The sequence below is a fragment of the Cebus imitator genome, unplaced genomic scaffold, assembly GCF_001604975.1.
Source record: "Cebus imitator isolate Cc_AM_T3 unplaced genomic scaffold, Cebus_imitator-1.0 Scaffold238, whole genome shotgun sequence".
Taxonomy (NCBI): Eukaryota; Metazoa; Chordata; class Mammalia; order Primates; family Cebidae; genus Cebus; species Cebus imitator.
The window spans coordinates 903,733-914,938 of NW_016107553.1; the positions used below are offsets into that span (position 1 = coordinate 903,733).

The 11,206-nt window shown below is 41.2% G+C and overlaps 1 protein-coding gene across 1 annotated transcript in view; it reads right to left on the reverse strand.

Annotated features, from left to right (window-relative positions):
- Positions 1 to 6,730, reverse strand: part of CEP55 (centrosomal protein 55) — a 21,715-nt gene extending 14,985 nt beyond the window's left edge. The window contains exons 1-3 of the mRNA XM_017498173.2: positions 6,408 to 6,730; positions 3,740 to 3,934; positions 596 to 871 (exon numbers count right to left, since the gene is read on the reverse strand). Coding sequence (XP_017353662.1) covers positions 596 to 871; positions 3,740 to 3,922 — 459 coding nt within the window. The 5' untranslated portion in view covers positions 3,923 to 3,934; positions 6,408 to 6,730. The remainder of the gene's footprint in view (positions 1 to 595; positions 872 to 3,739; positions 3,935 to 6,407) is intronic.
- Between the last annotated feature and the right edge of the window lie 4,476 nt (positions 6,731 to 11,206).

The window sequence follows — 11,206 nt, forward strand, 5'->3', positions numbered from 1 at the left end:
AAAAAAAAAAAAAAGAAAGAAAGAAACCAAGGTTTAGGACAGGGGTCTGGAGAAGTCTAGTATTGTCTCTAAGGCTACAAAGGTTAACAAATTTGTTCAGAGTCACAGGGCTAGCATGTACAAAAGCAAGATCTGAACTCCTATCTGTCTACTTCCATATCCTTGTTCTTTCTATGACACTAGTGCCTCTCAAACCAAAGAGGGAGAAACTGCAAGTGCAGTACATTTGATATTATAATTGTATGTTTCAAATATGAAAAATAACCAAAAAAAAAATGAAGCCTACTGTTTTCATGATATAAACTACAGAAATAAGAGCTCAACAAAATCTTGGTAATCATAAGTACACAGATTTTGTCTTCTGAATATTCCTCCAGGCAAATCAACGGTACAGGGAGTGGAGGATACCGTAATAACTATTTTTGCTTGTGGAGAAGGGACTGGGCTATTAAAAAATGTTAAGTGACCTGTTAGTATACTATACTCATCATTTGTCTCATCATTTGGCAAGCATGTCTTAACAAACTCATTCTTCCTAAGAATTACAAACTGTATCAGAAAGAAAAAAAAATCTGTTTGAAGAAATGATTAGCACCTGTGATAAATGAAGTATACTGGTTTTGCTTTCAAGTTCAGCAATTCGTGAGACTGCAGCAGACAACTGTTGTTTCAATACATCTTTCTCTTCAGATAAGGCTTTCAACAGCTGCTCCCTCCTTTCACCTTCCTTCGTGTGCTCTTCCAGCTGTTCAGGCAATGCGGTGGTACTGTATCTGGCCTTCAGCTGGTCTCTGAGTAGCTGTATTTCTTTGTCCTTCTCTGTGAGTTGATAAGCATTCTTCTCCTTCTCAGCTTCAAGAACTCGAATTTTCTAGATATAAACTAAGAATAATCTTAGAACAAAGCCAGGTCAAACATCTAGCTAAACAATATATACTTCAACAAGCAGTTATTATATATCAAGTCAGCATTATGCAAAATACCAGGGCCAAAAAAAGATGAGGAAGCCAAGGTTTTATGTTTGGATGGCTCACAAAGAATTAAGCCAATATCTTAATGCAATGTTGTAAGTGCTGTAGTTAAGACAGATTAAAAAATGGGCACAGACATGAAGAAAGGAGAAACCAGCTCTATCAAGGGTGGTGAGAGAAAGCTAAAGAAGAGCTAGCTCTCCCATGAGTATTTGGTAATCATTCTTCTGTGATACTGGATCTTGTAAAAACTAAAAGCTAAAAGTGGGTCACACAAGATATACATGCTCATTGATTAACTTGAATCAGTGGAACTTAAAAGTTACAGAATATTTCAGCAGAAGAGGGATGCATTCATTAACCTGCTTAGTGTTGATAAATTATTCGATATTGAATCTAGGTGATCTTTAAAGGAGTGCTCAACATCTCAAAGATTTACAAGATATATATAAGTAATGCTTTTTATAGATTTACAAGATAGATATAAATAATGCTTTTTAAACTGCTGCTGACATAAAGAAAAAAGTCAAATAGAAAAATGATAATTATTAAAATTACTTTATAGGCTAACAGTCAAAACAGCATGAAGTTAAAACTTGCATTTAGGAAGAAAAAAGCAGTAGTTGTTCAAATATAAAATGGGGGAATTTTAAGTTTATGTGGATGGTTATTCATTTGAAGATGATGAGGGGATTTTAGTTGGCCACAAGCCTAACTCAAATCAGTGGTATGATATAGATACAGAGCCATACAATTTTAGGCTTTCATAAAGTACAGTATTCAGCTAAGTACATGTAGCACTATCATTTCAGTCTGTGTTTGCCAAAATATATTTAGGACACTGTGTTCAATTCTAAGTGCGTAATTCAGGAGAAATATGGATAAACTAAAAACTGTTCAAGATGATAAGAAGCCAGAAAAGCTGAATAACATGAGCTTGGTCTGAAGAAAAGTCAAGAGGAAGCAAGATTTCCTTACATAGCTAATAAATTGTCAGTTTGCAAAGGAAAAATAAGACTTGTTCTATATAACCTTAATAGGCACAATTAGAACAAATGGGTAGAAGTTATAGGAAATTTAATTTCAATTGATTATAAAGGAACAAAGTACCCAGTGCTTCTCAAAACGTGGGAATGAAATGGAAAGCTATCTCTCAGGGAAGAGATAAGATTCCTTTGCCAGATTGCAAAACAACCTTCATATCTATGGATTGGTGATGACTCTTCTCTCAATGCTTGAAAAGCATTTACCTCCATGTATGTTGTTACAAAAAATAAATCAGTTTTATTATGTACCTGTTTAGAGAATTTAAAGAAATCAAATGGTACACTGTTTAACCACTTATTTTATTTTTTTGAGACAAAGTCTTAATTTGTCACCTAGGCTAGAGTGCAGTGGCACAATCTCGGCTCACTGCAACCTCCACCTACTGGGTTAAAGCGATTCTCCTGCCTCAGCCTCCTGAGTAGTTGTGATTACAGGTGCATACCACCACACCCAGCTAATTTTTGTATTTTTAGTAGAGGCAGTGTTTCACCATGTTGGCCAGGCTGGTTTGAAGTCCTGACCTCAGGTGATCCACCCGCCTTGGCCTCCCAAAGTGCTGGGATCATAGGTGTGAACCACGGTGCCTGGTCTTAACTATTTATTTTCTAAATATAAACTTCTGCAAAATAATTAAATTCAAATTTGTGATTACATTTATGGTTATATTTTTAAGTCCCTCTAGTTCTAATAAGTTCCTAACTTCTTTACTGTCTATGCCATAACAAATTGTAATTTAAGGAATCTGAAATACAGTTGAACAGGGTATAAATGCCAATACATCTAATAATTTTTCCTCCAAAAGCCTGAAAACCAGAATTACTTGGAAAGCAGCCAACATGCATGATAAAATATGTTTTAAACAAGGAAATCTCTGAAATGGACAGATTTGATTTTTTACATTTAATAAACTAACAGGAAAACCAGATTATATAATTATTGGGTAAATATTTTCTCCTCTCCACAGAAAAAAAGAGATATAAGCCTAGCATAGTATCCTTAAAGTACATCAATGAGTAACATAGTACCCCAAAAAAGCATGGAAAGGCCAGGCATAGTGGTTTACACCTGTAATCCCAGCACTTTGGGATACCCAGGCAGGAGGATCACTTGAGGCCCAGAGTTTGAGGCTGCAGTGAGCTATGATCAAGCCACTGCACTCCAGCCTAGGCAACAGAATAAGACCCAGTCTCAAACAAAAAAAAAAGTATGGAAAATCAAATGCTTCTAAGTTATGCCATCAATTTTAAAATAGTAAAAATAGTAAGCCAGAATGTTTTACAATCTTAAACACAACATAACAAAAGTTATCAAGCATATTCATGTAGTTAAGCTAAATTACCAAGAAGCTACAGGAAGAATGATGAATTAAGTTATTACTTTGTTTTAAAGAACTGAAAAACAGACCACACTCTTGTGTTAAAAAGGTGCAAAACTATTAATCGCAGTGCCTTCATTTCTAAAACAAACTTAGTACCTGGTAACCTCAAAACACACACTCAATTACATTTAAAAGGTAAGAAGTTAGTTAATTACTAAAGTACATCTAAGACTTGGCAAACTCAAAGTAGGAATTTAAGATTCTAAACCCAAGGTCAGTTTTCTAAAACTAATGAACTGGACAAGACAGAGAACATGGCAAGAGGAAGAAGATAGCATCAGGAAATCTTAATGCATCACTTTCTTGGAGAGCTTGCAGTTTAAAGGATCAGAAGACCACTTACCTCCAAAAGCCTGTGTCTCTCTTTCTCAGTCAGCTTTCCTTTCCCATTTGTGATTTCATCCACCGACGTCTTTAAGTCTGCAATTTCTCCCTTAAATTTTTCTAATGCAGTTTCAGATTTGGAATTACTAGGCTTCGATCCCCACTTACTTTTAATTAAATATTTGGTACTTCTGGAAGACATCTCTGAAATGGCCTGTAAAAATAAAAATCAACTGTATTTTATAATTCTGAGTTTAAAAATTTAAATCTCAAGTTTGAAACAGGTCTAATAACCTATCTGCTCTAAATAGAAATGATATATCCAAACCGGCGGAGTATGGAGAAGGATGGAGGCTTCTTGGGTATTGTGACTTTTTTTTTTAATCTCAGTGGTTGATAAATGGGAATATTCACCTTCTAAAATATGTCAACTTGTACATTTATGTTTTGTGCAGTGTTCCCTATGTGTTATTATTCAGTGGAAAAGTTTTGTTTAAAAAAACAATGAAGGGGTCCCCAGCCATTAAATGAAGCCTGAAGGAAGTAGGTCACAATCAAGGACATATCTTGGCCCAAAATAAAAAGCTGGTGGTAAATCATGTAATTCTGAGTATATAGGCATTGAAATGTCATTACTTGACATATGTCCTCTGTTTTAGAAGATGGCCTAGCTCAGATCTATCTTAATAGTCACTTGAGAGAGAGCACAGTGGGAAAATGTGAGGAGAACCTAAAATGAGACATTTACAGGAAAAGAGGCATAATATTCAGGGGATTCAGGTATGAATGGAATTAAGAATAAGGGGCCAAATTAAGTAAGGAGAAACTCGGTATGTGCTAACAGTACTAGATGACAGTTTAGAAACAAGTATATAATATAAACTTCAGCAGGCAAAAATATAGTGAAGCGTCGATGCATACAAATAGTATATAAAAGTAACTTTTAATTAGGGAGGTTAAAAAACATTTTTCCACTTCATGCATCCCAAGATAAAATAATGGCAGTGTGATTAAAGAATATAAAGGAGTATGAGACCATTAATGCATTCAAAAATTACTATAGCGCTTACAATTTACCAGGTACCCTGATACATGCTGGGTGTAAACTGGTTTAAAAAAAAAAAAAAAAAAAAAAAAAAAAAAAAAAAAAAAAAAAAAAAAAAAAAAAAAAAAAAAAAAAAAAAAGACACGTTCCCTGATGTCATGGGCCTTAAAGACAGGCTATAACAAGGAAACAAACAAGGATTCATGAATTCTCAAACTGTAATAAATATTACACAGAAGTACAGTGATAAATGATATCAGTAAAAATAAGAGACCTCCTTAGAATGGTAGCAAAGTGACTTTTAAGATCGTCCTGGTTGAAATCAGAATGTCTAAACATACCAGAACTGTAGAAACTGAGTAGAACAAATCATCTATCAAAACGTTAGTCCTGGATTTTTGCCATTATAAGGTGAAAGATTAAGGTAGCTCCTATATCAGTTGAAGAAATGCAAGGTTTTGGCGTTTCTCAGTCACCTACTGCCACAGGAAGTTCTTTCCTATGTGCTTCTGTTCATAACACACTGTTGACTTGATATCGTGGGTCATAGGACAGAAAACTACGTTGCTACCAAGTCATTGAGACATAGAATGATGGAAATATAGAGCTGCAGAACTTGAAAGAGCCCCGAACTTCTGCTTCCTAACCTTTGGACAGAAACTCTGGCAGTGAATGACTACCGGTTTCTAGCCTCTGGCCCAGACGGTTTGGATCTCCTCCACCACCTAGTCTCACCAGCCTCCTTTCCCTGTATTTTCTTTTTAGTCTTGCACTGTCTCCGGGGCTGGAGTGCAATGGCGCGACCTCCGCTCACTGCAACTTCCACCTCCCGGGTTCACGTGATTCTCCAGCTTCAGCCTTCCGAGTAGCTGGGATTACAGGCGCTCACCAACACGCCCGGGTAATTTTTTGTATTTTCAGTAGAGACAAGGTTTCACTATGTCGATCAGGCTGGTCTCGAACTCCTGACCTCAAGTGCTCTGCCCGCCTCAGCTTTCCAAAGTGCTGGGATTACAGGTGTGAGCCACTGCGCCCATCCTCCTGTATTTTCTATTCCAGCCATCCACAAGGTACCCACAGTTCAAACCTTGACTGACAAGGTCATAGATACGACCTAAGCATGCCTCTGTGAACTCTAATAAATGATACAGCTGCCCCCCCACCCATACACACAATCTGGTACCGAATTCCACTCCCCGCTAACCTTTTTTTTTTTTTTCAGTTGTTCAACTATTGTTTCAAGGACTGTACTTTTTTTTGGGGGGATGGTGTCACCCACAGAGCCTAACAGCAAGCGCTCAGAAATGATTGGTTGATTGGCTGAACCAATGTCCATGCTGGACAGGAGGTGACCAAACAAGCGCTTCCATCCAGTAAACGGTACAAGGCATCTATTACAACCGCATCTTCTACAAGGGGACGCCAATCTTTAACATTTTCCACATAAAATCTCACTTGGGGAGACAGACAGAAAAAGAGAAACTGCAAAAAGAGGCACCAATTTTCTCACCTCTAAGATAAAGGTGTTTGAGGAACAGAAAACGAAAGCGCTTGCCAATCGGAAAAAAAAGCCTTCCTAACGAAAGACCCTGGGCAAGTCACTTGGCCTCTCTGCCCCTATCTGTAAGGAGATGATACCCACCGCCTAGTCCAAAGGAGCGATCGAAGAGACTACGGTTTTGAGGCGCCCAGCCGGGTGCCAGTCACGAAGTGAGCGCCAGGGAAAAGAGTGATATCAGGGCAGGCAGAGATTGAATCCCGCGGACGTGATCTGCCCACTGACCCGCCCTTCCTAGCGGTCCGGCCCGGGCCGGCCCCGGGGCCGCGTGTCCTGGCCGCCCCTCGCCAGCCTCCGCGGTCGCCTCCCAGGGGCCAGCCAGCAGCTGAAGCGAAGCACTGCGCTCGCGTCTTCAGAGTCACACCATCAGGCGCGGATGCAGCTTCCGGGATTTTGAATATCGCGGCTGCGGGGCGGGGCACGTCACTGCCGGCCGGGCGCGGCCGCAGGAAGGAGGAGCGGCGCGCGCGCGCGGCGAAAACACGGCTCCCCGATTGGCTGCCGCGTTTGAGGGGCGGAGAAAAAGCCTCAGGGAGGGCCGAAGAGGGGCGGAGGCCGCCGCGCGGGACCCAGGGCGGGAGCACCTTGTCACCCGCCCGCCTGCTAATTCTGGGTTCTGGAGTTCTCTGCGGGCTCAGACCTCAACAAGCTCGGTGTCTCGCAGTCGGGGGCTGGTTTTGTGTTTATACGCTTTGAGGAGGAAGCAAATTAGTATTCTTAATGGGATAAACCCAGTGACGCTGGAACGGGACGAACTAGTTCTGCGCCCTTGAGCATAGTTTATCCCGGTGTGAAGTGGGGCCCCTCCTGCCCCTGGGACAACGGGATTTCACAATGGAGCACAGCCCCCTTGTCATCCCCTCGGGTCTCACTCTGTCGCCCAGGCTGGGGTGCAGTGGTGCGATCACAGCTCACTGCAACCTCAGTCTCCCAGGCTCAAGCGATCCTCCTGCCTCAGCCTGTAGAGTAACTGACACTACAGGCGCACGCCATCACCCCCGGCTAATTAAAAAAAAAAAATTATACAGACAGAGGGAGGGTCTCACTTTGTTTCCCAGGCTAGTCACGAACTCCTGGCTTCAAATGATCCTTTCGCCTCCGCCTCCCAAAGTGCTTGGATTACTGCCAAAAAACACCAGCACTGAAGAAAGTGTAACGGGAAAGCTGAGAGGCACGCCCAGGTTGAACGCTGAGATTATGAACGCTAGAGGGACCAGCTTTCGGACCAGATTGCAACCCTCCAGCCTGATACCAGCCTGATACCTATCTATGGATCGATTCTAGCTCTTGATCAGCCGCTTCGAGAAGGTTACTGCTGAGAGAAGCAGCACAGGAAGTGTTTGGCAGGGCCTCCCTTTCTCTCCTAGACCAAGCATAAACTCACTGGAGATTTAAAACAGTAGATACACGGTAGCAAAACATCCTAGGAACGCAATGTTGTACAAAGGTTATAAACTCTAGATTAGGACTTTCTAGATTTAATTCCTTAATGCCCCTGACTAGCTGTGTTTCCTTGGATAAGTTTATTTAACCTATTTGAGCCTCGGTTTCCTGATGTGTAAAATGATCCAAGTAATATTTACCTCATAACTCGCTTATAAGGATTAAATGAGGGAATCTGGCCAGCTGGGATGGCTAATTCCTGTAATCTTACCACTTCCTGAGGACGGGGGAAGAAGGATTCCTTGAGGTCAGGAGTTGGAGACCAGGCTGGGCAACACAGGGGTCCGCCCTCACCCCACCCAACCCCTGTCTCTAATTTTAAAACCTTAATTTTTTTTTTTAAATGAAAGAAATTCATGTAAAGTGCTTAACATTTAGTAAATGCTCAATTGTTGTTAGCCATTGTTAAACAAAAGGCAACATTCTCAAATGTTACTGAATAGAATGGATGAGAAAACCATGTGGGGAATTTTAAAGAATCAGAAAAACAAAAACCAAACAGAATGCAAGAAGATGATGTTTGGTACCTGCTTCCAAGGAGCTCCCATTTCTGATGGGAAAGTGAATTAACGTATCAGGTGGGATTAGGGTGAGAAAAATCAGGGCAAAAGATAAATCAGCGTGTGAACATTATTCATTGCCCAGAGTTGAGATGAGGGGAAAATTAATTCCCACAGAAATTTACAAAGATTCTTAAAGAGATATAAACATTTCCCTGTTCACCTTTGAGCCAAATGGGGAGCAGAAAATGGGGGAGAGGTAGAAGGAACCCTGGAGAGAGGTAGTACATGGCAGACCGGCACCTGGGGAACCAGCACCCAAGCCTGCTGGGCCAGACACTCCAATTCCACACCTGCCCTCCAGAACCTTCTTGCCTAAAGCTTGCCCTGTGAGTGGGGGCCTTGAGGAAGAGGAGCAGATAAGAGAGTCATTGGCCTGGGGGGAGCTTGTTAAAATCCCTAATTGCCATTGCTAGCCCTGAAAATGAATGTTTGCCCTTGTTTTTTTTTTTTTGAGTTCGAGTCTTGCTCTGTCACTCAGGCTGGAGTGAAGTGGCACGTGAATCTCAGCTCACTGCAACCTCTGACCCCTGGGATTCAAGCGATTTTCCTGCCTCAGCCTCCCAAGTAGCTGGGACTACAGGCGCCTGCCACCATGCCTGGCTAATGTTTTTGTATTTTTAATAGAGACGGGGTTTCACCATGTTGGCCAGGCTAGCCTTGAACTCCTGACATCAGGTGATCCACCTGCCTCGGCCTCCCAAAGTGCTGGGATTACAGGTGTGAGCCACTGCGCCAGGCCTTGACTGTTTGCTCTTTACAGATAGGGGATGCCAGTCATGAAGCTGTGAGGAGCTCGTAGTTTCCATAAGGTCTCACAAGTACTTTGATGTTTCTAGTTCATTCAGGGATAGTCTGGGATGAAGATTGGGAAACTCATCTTTATTCATGTAAAGAGAAATGTAACAGCCAAGCAGACTAGATATTTATCTCAGCAGGTGAGCTCATTTTCTTCCCAGTAGGAACTTGTTTTTGGGAAACCAAAACATGATCAAAAGTCTGCTGAATGAGTTTAAAGTTATTAAATGGAAATAGGCAGGCAATTGTAAATTACAGCACCTATCACCTTTGAAGTTTACATCTTCCAAGGCAATGAATGCTAAGGAACACACAGGGCCTCACCAGCACATAGACCTGCACTGTCAAATACAACTTTCTGCAGTAATGGAAAGGTGCCTCCTCATCTATCCAATACAGCAGCACTAGCCATAGATGGCTACTGAGTGCTTGAAATGTGGCCACTGTTATTGAGAAACTGAATTTCTAATTTTATTTAATCTTAATTTAAAAACTAATAATTTATTGAAAAACTTTTGTTTTTCTTGTTCTTTTCATTATTATGTTTACTGAAAAATTTTAAGTGTTTGGAACAACCTGGGTACAAAAACCTGTTTATTGTAAATTTTATGAAATCTAAATACAGATCAAGTATTTCTGAGGAAGATTTCATGTCCAAATTGATGTGTGTGGATATACACAGCAGATTTCAACAACTTAGTATGAAAAAAGAATGTAAAATATTGCACTAATACTTGTTTATATTATTTTCTGTTAAAATGATAATATTTGTGACATATTGAGTAAAATAAAACATAAAAATTTGGCTGGGCGCGGTGGCTCAAGCCTGTAATCCCAGCACTTTGGGAGGCCGAGGCGGGTGGATCACGAGGTCAAGAGATCGAGACCATCCTGGTCAACATGGTGAAACCCCGTCTCTACTAAAACTACAAAAAATTAGCTGGGCATGGTGGCACGTGCCTGTAATCCCAGCTACTCAGGAGGCTGAGGCAGGAGAATTGCCTGAACCCAGGAGGCGGAGGTTGCGGTGAGCCGAGATCGCACCATTGCACTCCAGCCTGGGTAACAAGAGCGAAGCTCCGTCTCAAAAAAAAAAATAAATAAAATAAAAAATAAAAATTGCTCTCACCTAATGTGTTTTACTTTTTTTGATGTGACTAGAAAATTCAAAATGATAAATGTGACTCAATATATTTCAATTGCACAGCACTGGTAGGCACACAGTAAATGTTCTTTAAATGCCAAACAAGAAGAATTGAGTAAACTCTTGCCTCCTTTCAATCTATTTCTCCTTAGCAGAGATTTTTTGTTTTAAATAATGCAGATGTAATCTTGTCACCTATTTCCCAATGCAAACACAAAACATTTGATTGACTTGCCATTGTTCTTTAAAAAAAAAGTAAAAAAAATCCCCATCTGTCCTCTGCGGCCTAATAGAGACCAAAATCCCAAACCAGCTGAGCTTGACGCCTCTCATTCGTGGCCAGGCAGGCTCCTTCCTGCCTCGGGGCTTTTTCACAGGCCCTGGCTGGAAAGCTCCACTGTTATCTCCTTTCTTACTTCTCTGGGATATCTTAGTTCTCACTGCCTTAGGAATTTCCTCTCTTTAGTTCATACTTCAAGCATTCACCACAGTTATAATTGCACATTTTATTTGTGAGTGATTCTTTGATTGCTATCTTTTTCCCTCACGAGGCTGCAAACTCCTTGAAGGTAGGGGCCACGTCTGATTTTGCCAACCACCACATCCTGAGCACCTAGAAGAATCACAGTGATTGAGCAAATTAGATCAAGGAAAAATTGATCAAAGTCTCCACTGACAGTGGCTCACTTCTGTAATACCAGCACTTTGGGAGGCCAAGGCAGGTGGATCATGAGGTCAGCAGTTTGAGACCAGCCTGACCAAGATGGTGAAACCCCGTGTCTACTAAAAATACAAAAATTAGCCAGGTGCAGTGGCAAGCACCTGTAATCCCAGCTACTCAGGAGGCTGAGGCAGGAGAGTTGCTTGAACCTGGGAAGTGGAGGTTGCAGTGAACCGAGATCATGCTGCTGTACTCTAGCCTGGGTAACAGGGCAAGA